The sequence below is a fragment of the Oncorhynchus gorbuscha genome, linkage group LG02 (assembly GCF_021184085.1).
Source record: "Oncorhynchus gorbuscha isolate QuinsamMale2020 ecotype Even-year linkage group LG02, OgorEven_v1.0, whole genome shotgun sequence".
Lineage (NCBI taxonomy): Eukaryota > Metazoa > Chordata > Actinopteri > Salmoniformes > Salmonidae > Oncorhynchus > Oncorhynchus gorbuscha.
In genome coordinates, this window is record NC_060174.1 from 93,035,258 (window position 1) to 93,056,465 (window position 21,208).

Genomic DNA, 21,208 nt, shown 5'->3' on the forward strand with positions numbered 1-21,208 from the left:
GGAAACACACTCAGCCAAAACAAAGAAATAGAAAACATAGACTTTCCCACCTGAGTCCCACCCTGGATGCAGACCCCGCACCGTTTGATGCTCCCCCCACTTCGGTGGCGCCTCTGGTGCAGGGATCGTCGCGTGGGCCTCTGGACCGGAGATTGTCGCTGCAGGCTCCGGCCTGGGGACCATCGCTGGGGGCTCCGGACCGGGGACCGTCGCTGGGGGCTCCGGACTGGGAACCGTCGCTAGGGGCTTCGTGCTGGGGACCGTCGCTCGGGGCTTCGTGCTGGGGACCGTCGCTCGGGGCTTCGTGCCGGGGACCGTCGCTGTGGGCGTCGTGCCGGGGCCATGGATCATCACTGGAGGCTTCGTATGTGGAGCCAGAACAGGTCTCACCAGACTGAGGAGACGTACTGGGGACCGTCGCTGCGGGCTCCGGGCCAGGGACCATCGCTGCGGGCTCCGGGCCAGGGACCGTCGCTGCGGGCTCCGTGCCGGGGACCGTCGCTGCGGGCTCCGGGCCAGGGACCGTCGCTGCAGGCTCCGTGCCGGGGAACGTCGCTGGGGGCTTCGTGCCTGGGACCGTCGCTGGGGGCCTCGTGCCGTGGATTGTCGCTGCGGGGCTTCGTGCCTGGGACCGTTGCTGGGGGGCTTCGGGCCATGGATCATCACTGGAGGGATTGTCGACTGAGGAGCGGGGCTTCGTGGAGCTGCCGCATCCTGGGATTGTCGCACTGGGCTGTGGGCTTCATGCCTGGGACCTGTCACACGCTCCCCACGGAAAGGGGGCTTGGCTCAGGTCTAAACCCTGACTCCGCCAATCTCCCCGTGTTCCCCCCATTTTTTGTTGTTGAGCTGTCTCTCGGGCTTCCGTCGTTGTCTTGACTCCTCGTATCGTCGCTGTTCCTCACTCGCTGCCTCCGCCTGCTTCCATGGCAGGGTCTTCTCCCCTGCCATGACCTCCTCCCAGGTCCAGGATGTCCTCCACTCTCTTTTCTCCCGGGCCCAGGATCCCTGCTCCTCCTGGCCACGCCGCTTGGCGCAGCGTGGAAAGTGTTCATGATTTTTTTATTTTATTTTAAACACTCAAACAAAATAACAAAAGTGAAAACGACCATGCACATTTCTGTCAGGTACAGACACTAAACAGAAAACAAGATCCCACAAAACGCAAAAGGAAAATGACAACTTATATATGATCCCCAATTAGAGACCCACACTCGGCCAAAACAAAGAAATAGAAAACATAGACTTTCCCACCCGAGTCCCACCCTGACCTAACCAAACATAGAGAATAATAAGGATCTCTAAGGTTAGGGCGTGACAGGTACCAGTTAATTCAGCCTCATTTACTGCCTTTTTTTCCAAACATATGGCGGACTTGCTTAAACAAATGTAGTTTCTACTGACAATTGAGATGTTCAAACTATGGAATAAGCGAACGACGTCTGGATAAGAACTTTTGAAATGTATCATGGTACATAAACATTACACAAAAAGTTTGAAATCGAAAATTCAACAATGAGTGGTTTGGAAGGGAATCAGTGGCTGACTGTTTGTCACCGTTATAGTGCAATTATTGATTTGTTTAGTGTTGTGTAGTAGCTTTGAGTTTGCGCGACCATGATTTACATGCTAAAATCGCCACTGCATATACAGTATATTGCAAATCTATGTAAGATTCCAGAGGTGCCTCGATCGCTGCAGGCTTGTTGAGGCCACTGAAAACTGGATGGATGTATGCATTTGTCCCCACAGGATGGCAGTTTTACCAGAGATTTCATTTAACACGTCAGGAAAATTATGTAATGTCGAACTTCTTCCATGTTCTCGAACTTGATTTTCTTTAACTGTAATTAATTAATGATGACATAGTTTCATCATTGGAACTGAGATGACTGCCAATAATCAATGTGGGAGAAGGTGAACTCTATTTACTTCAGATCACGTGCGAATGTGGTGTTTCCACTTTGGTGCATGGGATTTTAAAGCAACTTTACCGTCTGGTGCTCCGCGTGAGATAAATCGAGTGCACATTATATGTCATCGTCTTTCCAGTCATGTTAGTGCGTTTTCCTGTGTGATTTTTTTACACACAGGAGGAGGGTGCATTGAGCAGCTGAACGTTGGCTAATGTTGGACCAAAAAACAGGGAGGGGGAGATATTGATGCGTTCTAAATTATGGAGCTAAGGAGGAGAAACCTCGCGTGCAATTGTGTTTTACTATATGGAATAACGTTATGTCTCTTTTTCGGTAAGTAACTTACTGTATACATTTTAAAAGAAGCTACTAACATGATCGCTATAGTTGTTAGCTAGCCAGTAGCTATAGTAGTTTGCATGCTAACTAGCCGCTAGCAAATTATGCATTAGTTAACTGGCTCGCTAAATAGACGATAGTTAGCTAGTTGTGCGGGACTTGGTACGATAGTTGTATTTCAAATCAAGGTGTGTGTGATGTATCTATGAACTATAGAGTGCCAGTTAGCTAGCTAGTTACATTCTTGACTTAGGGTCTGGTTAGCTTAGTTTGTTGGTAGCTAGCTAGGAATGCTAACCTAACATAAAACCAAAGAATATCAAAATACAGAGACGCGAGGAAGCGCCTGTTGTTGTGAAACGTGTCACGTGTTGTTCACATAATTAACTAAACATTTCTGAATCTATTGTTTTGTCATGATGTGTAAGAATTGACCAACTTATTGGCTAAATATGACGGATTCATAGTCTGTGGACAGCAAGTTAAACATATTTTACTTAGCTCATTTAATAAGAAGTTATAAAATCTGAGACATGATTATTGTAGCGCATCGTTTGTGGTCTACTACACTTTTGAGATACAACAATAATATTGCTTCCAATGGACTTGGTTTCCATTTGTGTGTTGCTTGCCCAGTCTGTTTTGGGTTGAAATTCAAAGGCTTTAAGGGAAAGGGTCCACCTGTTTTATTATTGCATTCTATGCTGTCAGCATGTTTTTGTCACACTGCATGCCTTCCTCCCTGACCTGGCTCTTTCGAAATGGAGAAGATGTTGCCAAATAGGTACAGAACTCTGATGACCAACCCGAATTTACCTATGCCAATCTAGTTAACAACATAACAGAAATAAACATCTCTCTGGGAAGAAGGGCGGGGGTGTATGCATCATGATTTAACGACTCACAAATCGTAACAACACACAGGAACTGATGTCCTTTTGTTCACCTGACCTAGAAATCCTCATAATCAAATGTCGACCATATTATTTCCCAAGAGAATTCTCGTCGGTTATTGTCACAGCCATGTATATCCTCCCTCAAGCCGATACCACAACAGCCCTCAAGGAACTTCACTGGACTTGATGCAAACTTGAAACCATATATCCTGAGGCTGCATTTATTGTAGCCGGGGAATTTAACAAAGCAGATTTGAGAACAAGGCTACCTAAATTCTATCAGCATATGATTGTAGCTCTCATGCGAGCAATACACTGGATCACTGCTACTCTAACTTCCGCGATGCATACAAGGCCCTTCTCAGACACGATATGTATGTGGCAGGGTCTACAGGCAGTCACGGACTACAAAAAGAAAACCAGTCACGGACACCGATGTCTTGATTCCAGATAAACTAAACACCTTGTTTGCCCACTAAGTATAATACAGTGCCATCGACGTGGCCTACAACCAAGGACTGCGGGCCTTCTTCTCCGTGGCCGACGTGAGTAAGATGTTTAAAAGTGTTAACCCTCGCAAGGCTGCCGGCCCAGACGCCATCCCAAGCCGCGTCCACAGAGCATGCGCAGACGAGCTGGCTGGTGTGTTTACGGACATATTCAATCTCTCCCTATCCCAGTCTGCTGTCCCCACATGCTTCTCGATGGCCACCATTGTTCCTGTACCCAAGAAGGCAAGGATAACTGAACTTAATGACTGAACTTAATGCCCCGTAGCACTCACTTCTGTCATCATGAAGTGCTTTGAGAGACTATTCAAAGATCATACTACCTCAACCTTACCTGCCACCCTAGACCCACTTCAATTTGCTTAATGCCCCAATAGGTCCACAGACAATGCAATCGCCATCACACTGCCCTATCCCATCTGGACAAGAGGAATACCTATGTAAGAATGCTGTTCATTGACTACCGCTCAGCATTCAACACCATAGTACCCTCCAAGCTCATCATTAAGCCTAAGGCCCTGGGTCTCAACCCTGCCCTGTGCAACTGGGTCCTGGACTTTCTGACGGGCCGCCCGCTACCTGGTGAAGGAAGGAAACAACATCTTAGCTGATCCTCAACACTGGGACCCCACAAGAGTGCGTGGTCAGTCTTCTCCTGTACTCTCTGTTCACCCATGACTGCGTTGCCATGCACGCCTCCAACTCAATCATCAAGTTTGCAGACGACACAACAGTAGTGGGCTTGATAAGCAACAACAACAAGACCACCTACAGGGAGGAGGTGAGGGCACTCAGAGTGTGGTGTCAGGAAAATAACCTCTCCCTCAATGTCAACAAAACAAAGGAGATGATCGTTGACTTCATGAAACAGCAGAGGGAGCACCCCCTATCCACATCAACGGAACCGCAGTGGAGAAGGTGGAAAGTTTTTTTTTAAGTTCCTCGGCGACCACACATCACGGACAAACTGAAATGGTCCACCCACACAGACAGTGTGATGAAGGCGTAATAGCGCCTCTTCAACCTCAGGAGGCTGAAGAAATTTGGCTTGTCACCCAAAACCCTCACAAACTTCTACAGATGCACAATCGAGAGCATCCTGTCGGGCTGTATCACCGGCTTGGTACGACAAGTGCACCACCCACAACCACAAGGCTCTCCAGAAAGTGGTGTGTTCTGCGCAACACATCACCAGGGGCAAACTACCTGCCCTCCAGGACACCTACAGCACCCGATGCCACAGGAAGGCCAAAAAGATCATCAAGGAAAACAACCACCTGAGCCACTGCCTGTACACCCCGCTACCATCCATAAGGCAAGGTCAGTACAGGTGCATCAAAGCTGGGACCGAGAGACTGAAAAACAGCTTCTATTTCAGGGCCATCAGACAGTTAAACAACCATCACTAACACAGAGGCTGCTGCCTAAATACAGACATTAAATCATTTGCCACTTTAATAAATGGATCACTGGTCACTTTAATAATGTTTACATATCTTACATTACTCTTCTCTTATGTATATACTGTTTTTTATACCGTCTATTGCATCTTGCCTATGCCGCTCAGTCATCGCTCATCCATGTATTTATATGTATATATTCTTATTCCATCCCTTTTACTTAGATGTGTGTGTATTAGGTAGTTGTTGTGGAACTGTTAGATTACAGCACTGTCAGAACGAGAAGCACAAGCATTTCGCTACACTCGCAATAACTTCTGCTGACCATGTGTATGTGACCAATAAAATTTGATTTCATTGGAAATGTGGCTTTCCTTATTTTCTGATAGCTGAACATGTCTTAAGCCTAGCAACTATAAAGCATCAAGGCTTTGATGTAAGCTATACATTTAAGTGGCTATATAGTAGAGGTCGACCGATTAATCGTAATGGCCGATTTAATTAGGGACAATTTCAAATTTTCATAACAATTGTAGTCTGCATTTTTTTGACACCGATTATGGCTGATTACATTGCACTCCACGAGGAGACTGCGTGGCAGGCTGACTACCTGTTATGCGAGTGCAGCAAGGGGCCAAGGTAAGGTGCTAGCTAGCATTAAACGTATCTTATAAAAAACTATCTTAACATAATCACTAGTTAACTACACATGGTTGATGATATTACTAGTTGCATATAATTTGCATATAATCGTTATAATAATCGTTATAATCGTTGCATATAATCGTTGCGGGGCCTGTTAATTTATCATTGAATCATAGCATACTTCGCCAAACTGGTGATTTAACAAGCGCATTCATGAAAATAGCACTGTCGTTGCACCAATGTGTACCTAACCATAAACATCAACGCCTTTCTTAAAATCAATACACAAGTGTATATATTTTTAAACCTGCATATTTAGCTAATATTGCCTGCTAACATTAATTTATTTTAACTAGGGAAATTGTGTCACTTGTCTTGGGTTCTGTGCCCGCATAGTGTATGCAGCAGTTTGCGCCGCCTGGCTCGTTGCGAACTGTGTGAAGACTTTCTTCCTAACAAAGACAGCCAACTTCGCTAAACGGGGGATGATTTAACAAAAGCGCATTTGCGAAAAAAGCATAATCATTGCCATAAACATCAATGCCTTTCTTAAAATCAATACACAGAAGTGTATATTTTTAAACCTGCATATTTAGTTAAAATAAATCCAGGTAAGCAGGCAATATTAAACTAGGGAAATTGTGTCACTTCTCTTGCGTTCATTGCACGCATAATCAGGGTGTATGCAACAGTATGGGCAGTCTGACTCGTTGCGAACTAATTTTCCAGAATTTTACATAATTATGACAGAACATTGAAGGTTGTGCAATGTAACAGGAATATTTAGACTTATGGATGGCACTCGTTAGATAAAATACGGAACAATTCCTTTCACTGAAAGAATAAATGTTTTGTTTTCGAAATGATGCTTTCCGGATTTGACCATATTAATGACCTAAGTCTCGTATTTGTGTGTGTTATGTTAAGTCTATGATTTGATAGAGCAGTCTGACTGAGCGGTGGTAGGCAGCAGCAGGCTCGTAAGCATTCATTCAAACAGCACTTTTGTGCGTTTGCCAGCAGCTCTTCGCTGTGCTTCAAGTAATTGAGCTGTTTATGACTTTAAGCCTATCAACTCCCGAGATTAGGCTGGTGTGACCGATGTGAGATGGCTAGTTAGTTAGCGGGGTGCGCGCTAATAGCGTTTCAATCGGTGATGTCACTCTCTCTGAGACCTTGAAGTAGTTGTTCCCCTTGCAGAGGCTTTTGTGGAGCGATGGTAACGATGTTTCAAGGGTGGCTGTTGTCGACGTGTCCCTGGTTCGAGCCCAGGTAGGGGAGAGGGACGGAAGCTATACTGTTACACTGGCAATACTAAACTGCCTATAAGAACATCCAATAGTCAAAGGTATATAAAATGCAAATGGTATAGAGAGAAATAGTCCTATAATTCCTATAACTACAACCTAAAACTTCTTAGCTGTGAATATTGAAGACTCATGTTTAAAGGAACCACCAGCTTTCATATGTTCTGAGCAAGGAACTTGAACATTAACTTTTTTACATGGCACATATTGCACTTTTACTTTCTTCTCCAACACTTTGTTTTTGCATTATTTAAACCAAATTGAACGGGTTTCATTATTTATGTGACTCTACATTGATTTTATTGATGTATTATATTAAATTAAAATAAGTGTTCATTCAGTATTGTTGTAATTGTCATTATTATAAATAAATACATTTGGCTGATTTCATCGGTATCGGCTTTTTTTGGTCCTCCAATAATCAGTATCGGCGTGGAAAAATCATAATCAATCGACCTCTATTATATAGCCCCAATGCCCTCCCGGCTTTTCAATTTTCAATACAAAACCCCAAACAGCAACAAACTAAATGTTGGTTCTTTATCAACAGGTACAAATCTAACAGCGGCCATAGAGTTGTATGCCCCGGCGGAGGTGCTGGTTGAGAATGGCACCACGGGCATCCTCAAGTGTTCCTTCAAGTCCAGGGAAGTGATCAGCAGCGCAGCCACAGTCACCTGGTCGTTTCGTCCAACGGGATCCGACCCCGGAAGCGCTGTTTCCGTGAGTGATTACTTTCTCTGGGTCTATGAACAACTACCAAGAAGTTTCTCTCAGATCTTCCACGAGGAGTGTTCAAGCACAACATTTTTCCTCTTACAAGGCCCACTGCCACAGAAAAGACCTAGGGAGTATGTGTGTTTGTGACGATCCAATGGAAGGACATTGGCCTGAGGAGGGTTGTGTTATGTTATAAGCAACTTCTTCCTGACCATCTGCCTCCTTCCAGTTCATGTTTCTCCCAACTTAACCCAAAAACAATCATTTGGTATTTGTTTCATTATTCTGTTGTTGATATAGTCCCAAATGTGTTTCATGTCAGCAATAAAGTTTAAAAGATATACAACTTTTTGTATTTCTGTATTTTGAAAGTCATATCTTTTAAACTTGATTGTATTCAATTGAGATTTTGTCACTGGACCACACACACAATACTCCATAATGTCAAAGTGGAATTAAGTTTTTAGGTATTATTTTACAAATGAATTATAAATGAAAAGCTGAAAAGTTTTGAGTCACTAAGTATTCAACCCCTTTGTTATGACAAGCCTAAATAAGTCCAGGAGCAAACATTTGCTTAACATTAGCAAACATTTGCTTAACATTTGCTTAAGTTGCATGGACTCACTCTGTGTGCATAACAGTGTTTAACATTATTTTTGAATGACTACCTCATCTCTGTACCCCACATGCAATTATCTGTAAGGTTGAGCAGTGAATTTCTAACATGGATTCAACCACAAAGACCAGGGAGGTTGTCCAATGCCTCATAAGTTACATACATTATATGCTTTAGTGAATTTCAGAATGTTTGGAATAGAAAAGGCAGAAATAAAACAATGCAATAAACATTCGTAGCCGGTAGATGGGTAAAAGAAAATAGAAAAAAGCAGACCTAGAATTTCCCTTTGAGCATGGTGAAGTTATCAATACCTCTTTGGATGGTGTATTAATACACCCCGTCAATGCAAAGATACAGGTGTCCTTCTTATCTCAGTTGCCGGAAAGTAAAGAAACCGCTCAGGAATTTCACCATTAGGCCAATGGTGTCTTTAAAACTTTTACAGAGTTTAATGGCTGTGATAAGATCAAATAAATTGTATTTATATAGCCCTTCATACATCAGCTAATATCTCAAAGTGCTGTACAGAAACCCAGCCTAAAACCCCAAACAGCAAGCAATGCAGGTGTAGAAGCATGGTGGCTAGGAAAAACTCTCTAGAAAGGCCAAAACCTAGGAAGAAACCTAGAGAGGAACCAGGCTATGTGGGGTGGCCAGTCCTCTGGCTGTGCTGGGTGGAGATTATAACAGAACATGGCCAAGATGTCCATAAATGACCAGCATGGGCCAATAATAATAAGGCAGAACAGTTGAAACTGGAGCAACAGCACGGCCAGGTGGACTGGGGACAGCAAGGAGTCATCATGTCAGGTAGTCCTGGGGCACGGTCCTAGGGCTCAGGTCCTCCGAGAGAGAGAAAGAAAGAGAATTAGAGAGAGCACACTTAAAAGAGAACTGAGGATGGATCAACAACAGTTGATCGACAGAGGGAAAAGGACACCTGTACAGATTTTAAAATATCCAAAACATCCACCCTGTTTTCAATAAAGCACTAAAGTACAATTGCTAAAAATGTGTCTAAGAAATTAACTGAATGTCCTGAATACAAAGCGTTGTTTGGGGAAGTTCCTCTCTTCATATCTTCATGCATTGTGGTGGCTGCATCATGTTATGGGTTTGCTTGTCATTGGCAAGGACTAGGGAGTTTTTTTTAGGATAAAAATAAATGTAATAGAGCTAAGCACAGGCAAAATCCTGGTTGTCTGCTTTCCAACAGACACTGGGAGGCATTCACCTTTCAGCAGAACAATAACCTAAAACACAAGGCCAAATATACACTGGAGATGCTTACCAAGATTACATTATATGTTCCTGAGTGGCCTAGTTACAGTTTTGACCTAATCGGCCGGAAAATCTATGGCAAGACCTGAAAATGATCAACAACCAACTTGACAGAGCTTGAAGAATTGAAAGAATAATGTGCAAATATTGTACAATCCAGGTGTGCAAAGTTATTAGAGGCATACCTAGAAAGACTCACAGCTGTAATTGCTGCATAGGTGATAAAAAAAAAAATAATTATATATATATATATATATATATATATATATTAGACTTACAGGTTTGAATACTTCACAAATTCTAACATTTGTAAAGAAAAATGTTTCTTCCACTTTGACATTACAGAGTATTTTGTGTAGATTGTTGTCAAAAAAAGAAAAATCCCATTTTTAATTTAACACAACAAAATGTGGAAAAAGTCAGGAGGTGTGAATAATTACTGAAGGCAATGTATTTTTTGCATTGCTGGCATTTGTATGGAAATGGCAGGAAGAAGCAGAACTTTTACCCCTATTCCCATTTCCCTCCCCTAGAGATCTAGCTAGCTGGCTCATCTTGCTCGTAATGATGCACTTGTATTCGGCCTCGTAACAGTGTTCAGTTGGAGAGGGAGTCACCGACACCCACACTAGTCCACACAGCTATCTGTCCCTCCCATCTTTTAAACAAATTGACTATTGAGGATATCCGCCTGTCATGTACACACTAAAACAAAATCAGCCATCAGTTTGGTACAGTAGCAGATACGAACATAATACAGAGTATCAGGGGAAGATTTGCTGTTGCTTGGCAAAAGTGCCCAGTGATGTAGGTAAGCCAAAAGCTTACAATGGTTAAACCTGTTTGCTTGTCTTTCCCATTTCTATTATGAGTCCTTAGCCAATGACTATGTCCCAAATGGCACACTATTCCCTATATAGCCTAGTATAATACTTCTGACCAGAGCCCCATGGGCACTGTCAAAAGTAGTGCACTATAGGGGGAATAGGTTGCCATTTCGGACTCTTACATTGTGTGTAATTCTTCAACAATATATTTTCTCTTAAGTCATTCTTATATTGTTTTTTTCTAATGTCTTTTTTAATGATTTTTTTTTAAAGATTTTCTATTACACTTCTGGCAAGCACTACCCAGGGAGCGTGGCTCAATTCAAAGACAGGGTGAAATGGGCGGGAGATCTGAACAAAAAAGACGCCTCTGTCCATTTAATTGAGGCGCAGTTCAACGACAACGGCACCTACTCGTGTGCCGTGATTAACCCGCCTGACATATCTGTCACCGCCGCTCAGACACAGCTCAAAGTCGTCATCAAAGGTAAACTTGCAAATCAATTCACAACAGTACAGCAACACTCAAGTAAATGTTCAGTAGGAAGTGACCATGCTCTCTCACATTGAAGGATGACTTGGAATAAAAACTGCCAACTGAGCCATTAACAATATCTTAACCAGGGGTTAAGAAACACTCATACAAGAGATTAAGCATTTTAACACTGATATAATGCCTCAAACATTGAACTGGCAGTATTGGCACAGCTGTGACTGTCATACAACATTACAATTATCTTTCAATGCTTACGTTGCCTTGTTTTGCAGAGTCTCTCCCTCAGAACAGCACGGCTGTCATAGTGAGCGCCGTGTGTGGCGCTGTCATCGGGCTCATTCTCATCGCTGTTGTTACCTGCCTGATCATCAAGAGGCATCAAACCAGTCATGAATACGAAGGGTAAGGCATCCTCCCTTGTATAACCATCAGGGTAGTAGATAACTTTAATATCTGGACTTTGGTCAGTATCAATCATTACACCTGACCATCAGTATCTGTAGAGTATTTTAGGGGGCATCAATAAATGCAATATTAAATATTTGATGAAACAAATGAAATCACACCGGAAACCGTTCTATCGTTGTGATATGTTTTGTGTGCAAAGACTACTTGGCTCTGTCAAAAACCAGTTTACTGCATGCAGTTAATGGCTCTTGATGAGGTCAATCAAAAGGAACTGCATCTCAGAAATTATGTATCAGATGTTCATAGTTGTCTTTTTCTGAAAGCAACCCTTGCAGTGAATGGAGCTCTACTTTCAACAAATGTTTTCATGGCCTCTTTGGTTGTGGGGCCTGCCTGAATTTCTCTTCTTCCTGACCTCCCCCCTGGCATGTCTCTGAGTCACCAACTGACACACGCACACTAACGTTCTTAGTCATCAGACCTTAACACTTAGCCCTAACTCCACTGCATGGGTTATGGGGGTTGAGTTACAATGGCTGCGATTGTCGCATGTGTCCTCTCTCTTGGAATAGAAAATAACATGTTTTCTATGAAAACATTTTGTGTTGGAAATAACGTTCAATGGTAGAGCATGGAATTTGCAACATCAGGATAGCGGGTTAGATTCCCGGGACCACCACTACGTTAAAAAATGTATGCGCGATTGACTGTAAGTCGCTTTGGATAAAAACGCCTGCTTAATGGCATATGTTGTTATTATATATTCATTAAAACGCGACTGGATTTTCCAGTGTGTGTGTTGGCTATGTGGGATTAGACTGTACCAGCGGCACTTGTAAATGCCCTATAACCATGATGAATTACTTCCTGACCGAGTAGGTGTCAGATCTGCTTAGCTCAAATGGGTGCTCCAGGTTTACCATTCAAGACCTGAGTGGAGGAAGTCATCTCTGACAAGAAGGTGTTTAGAGGGTGGCTAAATGCCAAGCGTAGACACTGCTCTCTCTTCGCTCTGATTCACATGATTAGTTACAAGGTTTTTCTTGACCTAGGCCTAATATTAAGCATGATTTGACGCACACCCAAATAAGTAGGGGTGCTGACTGACGGAATAGTACAATTATGAAAACACCCTTAAGATAGATGCAATGATTTAATGGGTATAAAACACCAAGGTGTGATATTTTTTTTCATATCACATTATATTCAAATGGATAGTTTTGATTGCAGTGTTAAAACAATGATCCATCTTCTAGACTCAATTCGAGAGTGTCGCACGACTCAATTGACAACGATGTCGCACGTCAAAAGACCAGAGATTTTGCTTTCCAAGATCTGTCTGTCAATGTCCACAGTGACTGATTTAAAAAAAATAGGTGCGCCGTTAAGCTTGGCTTGTCATCTAACGTTCATGTCGTTGTCTGCCACTCACATGTCACTCATCCATTACTGACCACTAACCCCCTCTTCTGTTTCACTGTCATATGGCTCTCCTGTTTCCTCTTAACGCTACCTCCTGAACAATATACATTGCCTTCAGAAAATATTCATACCCCTTTACTTATTCCACATTTGTTGTGTTACAGCCTGAATTCAAAATGAATTAAATTGGGGGGTTTCTTACTAGGGCTGACACCATTTAGTAAACTGGTCGATGGTTTGGTCGACCAAGATACATTTTAGTCGAGCAGTAGCAAATATATGTAAAAACAGTTATGGGACATGAGACACCTGTCTGAGTGGACTAATCCATTGTGGAGGCCTCGGATGGCACACCAGTATTACCAGTAGTACATTTATTGTAAATTCTCAATTTCTCATCTACACTGTGTTTGGGTACGTTAGTTTCTGTTAATGCATTCAATTTATTATTATTATTATTACTGGTTTACTGTTGTCATTGTAGTGAACACATTGTTTGCAGAGTGCACAACCTAGGCTAAACTTGGTTTATTTCATTTATGTCATGTTCGTTAGTATAGACGGGCCATGGCGCAGCGTATGTAGAGTTCCACATATTTATTTAGACAGTGAAACTTAGAAAAAACAAAACAAATAAAGAATAAACTAAACGTGACTAACAATGCAGTGCTAACAGGCAACTAAACATAAACAATATCCCATAACCCACATGTGGGAAAAATGCAACTTGAGTATGATCCCCAATTAGAGACAACGATTACCAGCTGCTTCGAATTGGGAGTCATACACAAACCCCAACAGAAATAATAAACTAGACTAAAACCCCTAGTCACGCCCTGGCCTACTCTACCATAGAAAATACAGGCTTTCTATGGTCAGGACGTGACAATTTACGAGTTGTCAATTTATTAATTGTCTTTTGTTTGGAGCGCACCTGTCGATCTTGAGTAAGGAGACACACCTGATTACGCATAGAAGTAGGCCTAGGCTACCTGCCCTGCGCACAAATGTAGGCTTATAAATGTGCCCGTTTTGGGATTTCTGACTATCTTAACTCACCATCACTGTGGAGCTGACAATATTTCCTCAATGTAGCCTATTTGTAAAATCTTTCCAGCTATCTCCGATCTGGTGGAAACGTCATAAAATAGGCCTACCTGATTACTTATCCCTTGCTCAAATAGCCTACATCTGTGTCTGTCCCGAGATCACTGGAGTGAGGGCCCAGAATATTTTCTATGTTGCAAGTTTGCTAGCATGAGCATTTGGCCGGACCCAAGTTAATAGTTGATACAATGTTTCAAGTTCCTTGCAGACAGGCCTTGCGAAGCCAATGTGATTTATAGGATATTTATTTTTATCATGATATTTTATAGCTGCAGGCTGCAATGTTTTTATTTGTTGGCTTTATGTAGGCTATTTTTACATGCTGGCAATAGAAGTTACTTTTAGATTTGTATTGTCATTTAGATATAATTTTGATTAACATCATGACATTGATTTTGAGATATGAAGACTTTATTATAAATTAAACTGTAACATGAAAATCATAACTGACACGCATATCAGTAGAAATGGTCCGATTTACTTCCCAAATGGAAAAGGTTGCCAACAGCTGGTGTAGCCTATTTACCGGCAACTTCAGGAGCGTCGGGTCGGGAACAGGCTATATTAATCTCTGCTACCCTCTTTAGTAATTTGTGTGTCCTTATTTTTAATCGCAGTGCTTAAAGCATCAGACAAGCTCAGTAGTCTACATATAGTTGACTATATTCAAACATAGGGCGTGTCTATATATCTATATATATATATATTGTCAAACTGCTTTGCTTTGTCTTGGCCAGGTCGCAATTGTAAATGAGAACTTGTTCTCAACTTGCCTACCTGGTTAAGTAAAGGTGAAATAAATAAAAGAAATAAAAAATATTGAAAAATACACTCTTTAAAATTTTGACCAATCAATTGGTCGAGAGAACAGACTCGGTTAAACAATTTTTTTTTTTTTGTAGTGAACAGCCCTATTTCTCACACATCTACACACAATACCCCATAATGCAAAGTGAAAACATGTTTTTAGACATTTGTTCAATTAAATTTACATAAGTATTCACATCAAACCATGTTAGAATCTCCTTTGGCTGGGATTACAGCTGAGTTTTTCTGGGTCTTTAAGAGCTTTGCACACCTGGATTGTACAATATTTGCACATTCTTTTTTTTAAATTCTTAAAATATCAAGTTGGTTGTTGATCATAGCTAGACAGCCATATTCAAGATTTGCCATTTTAATCCAAAACTGTAAATAGGCCACTCAAGAGCATTCAATGTCCTCTTGGTAAGCAACTCCAGTATATACAGTTGAAGTCGGAAGTTCACATACACTTAAGTTGCAGTCATTAACTTGTTTTTCAACCACTCCACAAATTTCTTATTAACAAACTATAGTTTTGGCAATTTGGTTTGGACATCTACTTTGTGCATGACACAAGTCATGCACTTATTCAGGCTTTAACACATCCAAATTTGGCAAAAGTCAAGGGGTGTGAATACTTTATGAAATTTCTATCACATTTTTAAAAATCTATGAATTTATATTTTGTAGACCTAGGCCCATATTCATAAAGTGTCTCGCGTAAGATAGCTAGTCTAGGATCAGTTTTTACATTTAGACAACAATAAGTAATATTACAGGGGGACCTGATCCTCTATCCCTCAAACTCAACTCTGGACTTTGAAGCCAATTCCACTACATTTTATCATTGTTCCCTTTGAATCAGGGACTCATTTAATTATCAGGTAGAATGGAATATAGTACGCTACTATTGACCAGCGCCAACATTTGCTTCTGGAGAGTGCCATGTTTGCGCTTCAGTTTTGTTTATTAGGATCCCCATTTACTGTTGCATAAAACATCAACTGTTCTGTACTTCAGTCATGTATTTATGTACAAGAACAATATAAGATAGTATTACATTGACGATATTACTTTTTATAAAAATGTTAAACAACCAAGAGACCAAAAAACATGTGAGTTTATTGGACCACTGATTGACATTGGTATGACAAACATACAACACTAATCTTTCAAGTGGGTGATCACATCGTTATCTCATTGGGGTGGAGAATGTTGTTTTTCCCTAATCCACTTTATTTCTTCTCTTATTGGCCAATTTATTGTCACACAGTCTATTAGATATAGTAACTGTTTTTAAGTCAGTGTTTTTTTGTTACGTTAATGCTGTTTCTTAGTTTTTTGGAAAGCTGCAGTAACTGATCAACTGTATTTATAAGCATCAGCTCCTTGTTCCCATACAGATCCATGCCTTGTTAATCTTCCAGTACAGTGCATCTGCCCATGTATGTCACTCCTGCCAACCTCTCCTCCCAACCACTTGGAGCAGTCATCTCAAAATGTGCAGCATAACTCATGTGGAATCTGCCCATCTCTCATTTGCATTTGTATCTGTCTACCATGTCTTCTCCTGTGTCTTACTGTATGTGTCCATGTCGCCCATTTCTCTGTGTGCCAACGCTTCCTGAACTGCAAAAAACAAACCTCCGATTTGTAAACCCCTCCCCCGGTGCAAAATCTAGCTGCACTTCAGTGACAAGTGTGAGCTCCCACGCCACACGCCCGGGGGGGAAGAAGCACGAATCCAGCTTGGAGGGCTCCAGGTGTAGCAGCCCCTCCGCCCCGGTCCAGGTAGGCGCTACAGTGAGTGACTCAAACCAACCATCTACACCCACTGTCTCCCCGGGGACACAAACAGGGGAAGAGAGATCTAATAATTAACTAGAGCTGAGATGCACAACAGCATTAGCCTTTTCCCAGATCTATTTGTGCTCCTGCCAACTCCATTGCTGTCATTGTCAAGTCAACATTTTGCATGACTATTCCATAAGTAGTTGACAAGAGAACAAAAACAGACTAGTACCTAGCTACTACAGCATAGGCCAGGGTTTACCAAACCTTGTCCACAGCTGATTCAAATAGTCAACTAATCATCAAATTTAGATCATTTGAATCAGTTGTGTGGTTGGGGCGAAAAACAAAACGTGCACCCCTTGGGGTCCCGAGGACTGATTTGAAACACTGATTTGAAACGCTGGAACAGGATTTTAAGCTGATCTCTTTGATGGCTTTAGTGTCTGGTTGTCTATCTTTACTTTTTCATCTTTCTGATTTTGGAAGTCAGGGTTGTGTTCTGAATGGGAACATTGTAACAAAATGTTGACTTTTCAACCTACTGAATGATACCCAGGTTGACACACTCCCTAGCATACTAGCAGATACCCATAGACTTTCAGTCATTGCGCTAATGCTAGTTAGCATTGGCTCACGGAACTACCTCTAACTTCCTTCATACTGGACACAGATACATAACATGGTATCCACAAGTTCATCTGACTCTGGGGAAGTAGATAAAGAGCCTCATTGCCAATATCCATTTAAAGGGCCATTACACTCAAATCCAAGTTTGTCATGTTTTTTTCACCCCAAAAGTAGTCTAACGTTGAGATTAGTCTACGTCCCAGACAATCTGTTGTGTAGGTCCAGCTATATGCCTCTAACCAAAATCAATGAAAAAAGAATTGCCATAAAAGTTCCAGATTTGCGGTACTTGTCTTTCCCATCCATTTGGGGTTGAGGCATGGCTGGATCTGCAAAACCAATGGCATGGGATGTGGACATGTGGACTCATCTTGATGTTAGACAACTTTTGAGGTCTGAAAACATCTGACAAGCATTGGAGTGTAATGGCCCTTTAAGTCTAAGGGAGAGACCCATAGACATTGCTGCCATCAAGTACTGGAGGCGGATACCCTTGCTCTACAGACTTACTAAATCAGTGGTCACCAACCTTGGGCCTGGAGCAGGCTTTTGTTCTAGCCCAGAAGTGACCCACCTGATCCAACAAATCATCAAGACCTTGATGAATGGAATCAGGTGTTTTGGTGCTGGACTGAAACAAAAATCTACACATCCTGTAGCTCTCCAGGACCAGGATTGGTGACCACTGAATGACGTCATGCGTGAGATCACTATTATTCTGGTTAAGCCCTAAATGCTTATGTCAACAACTGGCTGGAGAGTCACAGCATCCTGTTTTGCTGATGACATTATCAAACACTATTGTAGGCCTATGTCTAGGAAAAGGAGAACCTTTCATCTTTGTGTGTCTGAGAGGCTTTTGTTTGCGGTCGACTGGTTTGTTGATCTTGTGAGGGACATTCTTGAAATGTGCCTCTCGCTCATTACATTAAGAGACGTGTTAGGTCAGATCTGTGGTGGCTAGGATAACACCACCACATTTCTCTGTCAGTCAAAACATGAAGCTGTACTGTACTTGGCCGTTGTATGTGTGTTGTTTTTCGCCCTATCTATGTTTTGAGTTTTTGTGTGTGTGTGTGTGTGTGATTCTTTGATCCCAGTGGTCGGTAGAAATGACACCCTAAAGATGACAAGAAGAAAATGGCGCCCTCTTCTTCTACACCCTCACACAGCCCAGATGTAGTCCCAAGCTGTGATAGATGGGAGAAAAAACATGTTTTCTTTTGCACAAACATCTGGCATTGTTACAGGCTTTTATCTTTATCTGGCTTCATTCAGAAGCAATGGGCCAAATGATCTACCATTAACAACACTGCTTTGATATGTCTTTGTTATTTGACATTGTTATCTGCAGTTGTCCCCACCTAAATCCCACAGCTGTTTACATTTCCCACAGCCATTTGAACTTGACAGTTAAACCAGTGAAACAAGTATGGTTACTAACACGGTTTTCCTTCTTCCCCTTTGCCATATCTCCCCACCCATCCATCCGCTCATCACAACAGGGGCCGGTGATATACGCCCAGTTGGATCACTCGGGCACCAAGAACCCCAACTCATTCCACAAGATGGAGCCAGTGGTCTACGCTGACATAAGGAAAAACTGAAACGGGGGTGGGGGGAGAACTGGAGACCAAAAGGGAAAGGCCACCATCGCTCGCTGCTTTGGGGTGGGTGGGGAATGTTTAAATACAGGGGGGGGATTGATGCGGTTTAGAATGCTATTTTTGTTTGTGTCATAAAAACCCTTGTCTGCTGAAAGCATTTATTGCATGTTCATGTGTGTGATACAAAATGTATGCTACCAATGCTTTCAATACAACACAGAGATTAGAGAAACACTTAATACATTAACTGCATGCTTAGTAACTGTAAAATACATAGGTTCAAGTTGTTTTTTTACAATACAGGTTAATAACATGTTAACAATCATCTCAGTCCAACATTTTGGATGTTAAATTGACGGTTTAGACATAGGGTTTGGATATCGAATAGGATACCTGAAATACATTGCCGTTTTGGCTGCAATCATGCTACCTTCATCTAATCATGTATACATGTTTACAAGGTAACAATCACATTAACACCATATAATATCACTCTGGTACACAGCCATGGAAAACTTCTTGGTGAAATTACTTCAGTGTACAGTTTGTTTATTGTGCTGTAGAATTTAACATTGCATTGTTATATCTATGACTAAAACACTGCCTGCCACTGGGTTCGAAACTGAACTGTTCAGCTGAAACAATGATACAAAACAAATTTATATTTTTTACATTGTTTTTATTGTACAGAAATGTATACACTGTTTGCATGTAATTTATTAACTAACCACAACTAATCATGGCAATAACCACATTTGACACATTTTAGTTTTAACATCCGTTTTAGATTATGTAGGTTTGACGTGATCATGTGAGAGAGATAATATCATCAAATCTTCTCTTCCGTCTTTCAGAAGCAATGGACCAAATGTCTTCCGTTAACAAAACTACTTTGATATATCACTGTGCTTTAATATAAAAAAGTTGACATTCCAAGTCTTATTTTACGTTAAAAAGCCAAATGTTTTTGTTCCAATGACTCACTCTCAATTATGTTTGATTGAAGCGATGCATTAATAATCAGTTCAAATGCTGTATTAATCCCTTCCATATTTGAACGCAGTAGTCTTACCCCAACCAACATTTATGCATATGGATAGTTAACTATGTAAGATCTAGAGCTTGTTACTGTAATTCATTCCGTTCTGGTCAATGGTAGTATCTCTTGGTGTTTTAACAAAATAATCAATTATGTGTTACAGAATTCCAATTTGATATTGTGTCATTTTTGTCAACTAGTTTGAAAAAAGCATGGCTGGTGCTCTGTCTTGATGCTATACTTCACACTGTCACGTCTTAAAAATCCTTTAATTCTTTACCCACTGGGGGCACTGGTTGAATCAATGAAATTACATTGAACCAATGTGGAATAGATGTTGACGTGACATCTGTGCCCAGTGGGTAGCGCTTTAGCGTTTTTAATTGTATATTTTTGCAGTTGACAAAATGCTTCTGGTCACACGAGAGCAAGAGGAGGTGTCATTCCTGTTTTACAAAGCTGCCTCATCCACTAGTCCTGCAAAAGTAATTGTTAGTCTACATTCCTAAAAATGAATCAAATGCTGGTGCTTATCTTGCGGCCTCGTGCTTGTGCAGTATTAGTATATTTGTGTAGTAGTTGTTGAGTAGCGATATTAGCATGTGTAATTTGGTGCTTGTTTATATATCTTATGTTGCAAAACATGCACTATGTCCTGCGTATCAAAGACCACATGCACTATATGATTTAATTTTTCTCCGTGTCCTGTGCTTCTTTTTGATGTCTTAACTGGAATGTAGTACATTTAGTGCCTTTTGCATTTTGTCTAATAACTTGAACACCTGTTCTCTCTCATACATACATACATACATACATACATACATACACTTTGGTTGGAGACATTAAAACTCCTTTTTCAACCACTCCACAAATTTCTTAAACTATAGTTTTGTCAAGTCGGTTAGTACGTTTACTATGTGCATGACACATATTTTTCTAACAATTGTTTGCAGACAGATTATTTCACTTGTATCACAATTCCAGTGGGTCAGAAGTTTACATACACTAAGTTGACAGTGCCTTTAAACAGCCTAAAATTCCAGGAAATGATGTCATGGCTTTAGAAGCTTCTCATAGGCTAATTGACCTCATTTGAGTCAATTGGAGGTGTACCTGTGGCTGTATTTTAAGGCCTACCTTCAAAGTCAGTGCCTCTTTGCTTGACCTCATGGGAAAATCAAATCGGCCAAGACCTCAGAAAAGAAATTGTAGGCAAGTCTGGTTCATCCTTTCGAGCAATTTCCAAACGACTGAAGGTACCACGTTCATCTGTACAAACAATAGTAAGCAAGTATAAACACCATGGGACCACGCAGCCTTAATACCGCTCAGGAAGGAGATGGCTCCTGTCTCCTCTTGGTGCGAAAAGTGCAAATCAATCCCAGAACAGCAGCAAAGGACCTTGTGAAGATGCTGGAGGAAACCGGTACAAAAGTATCTAT

The 21,208-nt window shown here is 41.4% G+C and overlaps 1 protein-coding gene across 2 annotated transcripts; it reads left to right on the plus strand.

The window, feature by feature from the left end:
- The first annotated feature begins 1,971 nt into the window (after positions 1-1,971).
- Positions 1,972-20,462, plus strand: LOC124013191 (myelin protein zero-like protein 1). 2 transcript variants are annotated; one of them, XM_046327424.1, is made up of 6 exons: positions 1,972-2,249; positions 7,563-7,735; positions 10,736-10,949; positions 11,231-11,360; positions 16,382-16,502; positions 18,626-20,462. In XM_046327424.1, exons 1-6 carry the CDS (start codon positions 2,177-2,179, stop codon positions 18,725-18,727), a joined length of 813 nt encoding a protein of 270 aa, XP_046183380.1. In that variant the 5' UTR covers positions 1,972-2,176; the 3' UTR covers positions 18,728-20,462. The 2 variants fall into 2 exon arrangements, with proteins under 2 accessions (XP_046183380.1, XP_046183389.1); XM_046327433.1 differs by having other exon boundaries at positions 1,973-2,249; positions 16,382-16,490.
- Positions 20,463-21,208: the final 746 nt, after the last annotated feature.

Excerpts from the sequence above, each read along its gene's own strand:
- LOC124013191 (XM_046327424.1), top strand. The coding sequence starts at position 2,177 with ATGGAGCTAAGGAGGAGAAACCTCGCGTGCAATTGTGTTTTACTATAT. Across the intron at positions 10,950-11,230 it reads GCTCAAAGTCGTCATCAAAG|AGTCTCTCCCTCAGAACAGC; the intron begins GTAAACTTGCAA and ends CTTGTTTTGCAG. Across the intron at positions 11,361-16,381 it reads ACCAGTCATGAATACGAAGG|CTGCACTTCAGTGACAAGTG; the intron begins GTAAGGCATCCT and ends TGCAAAATCTAG.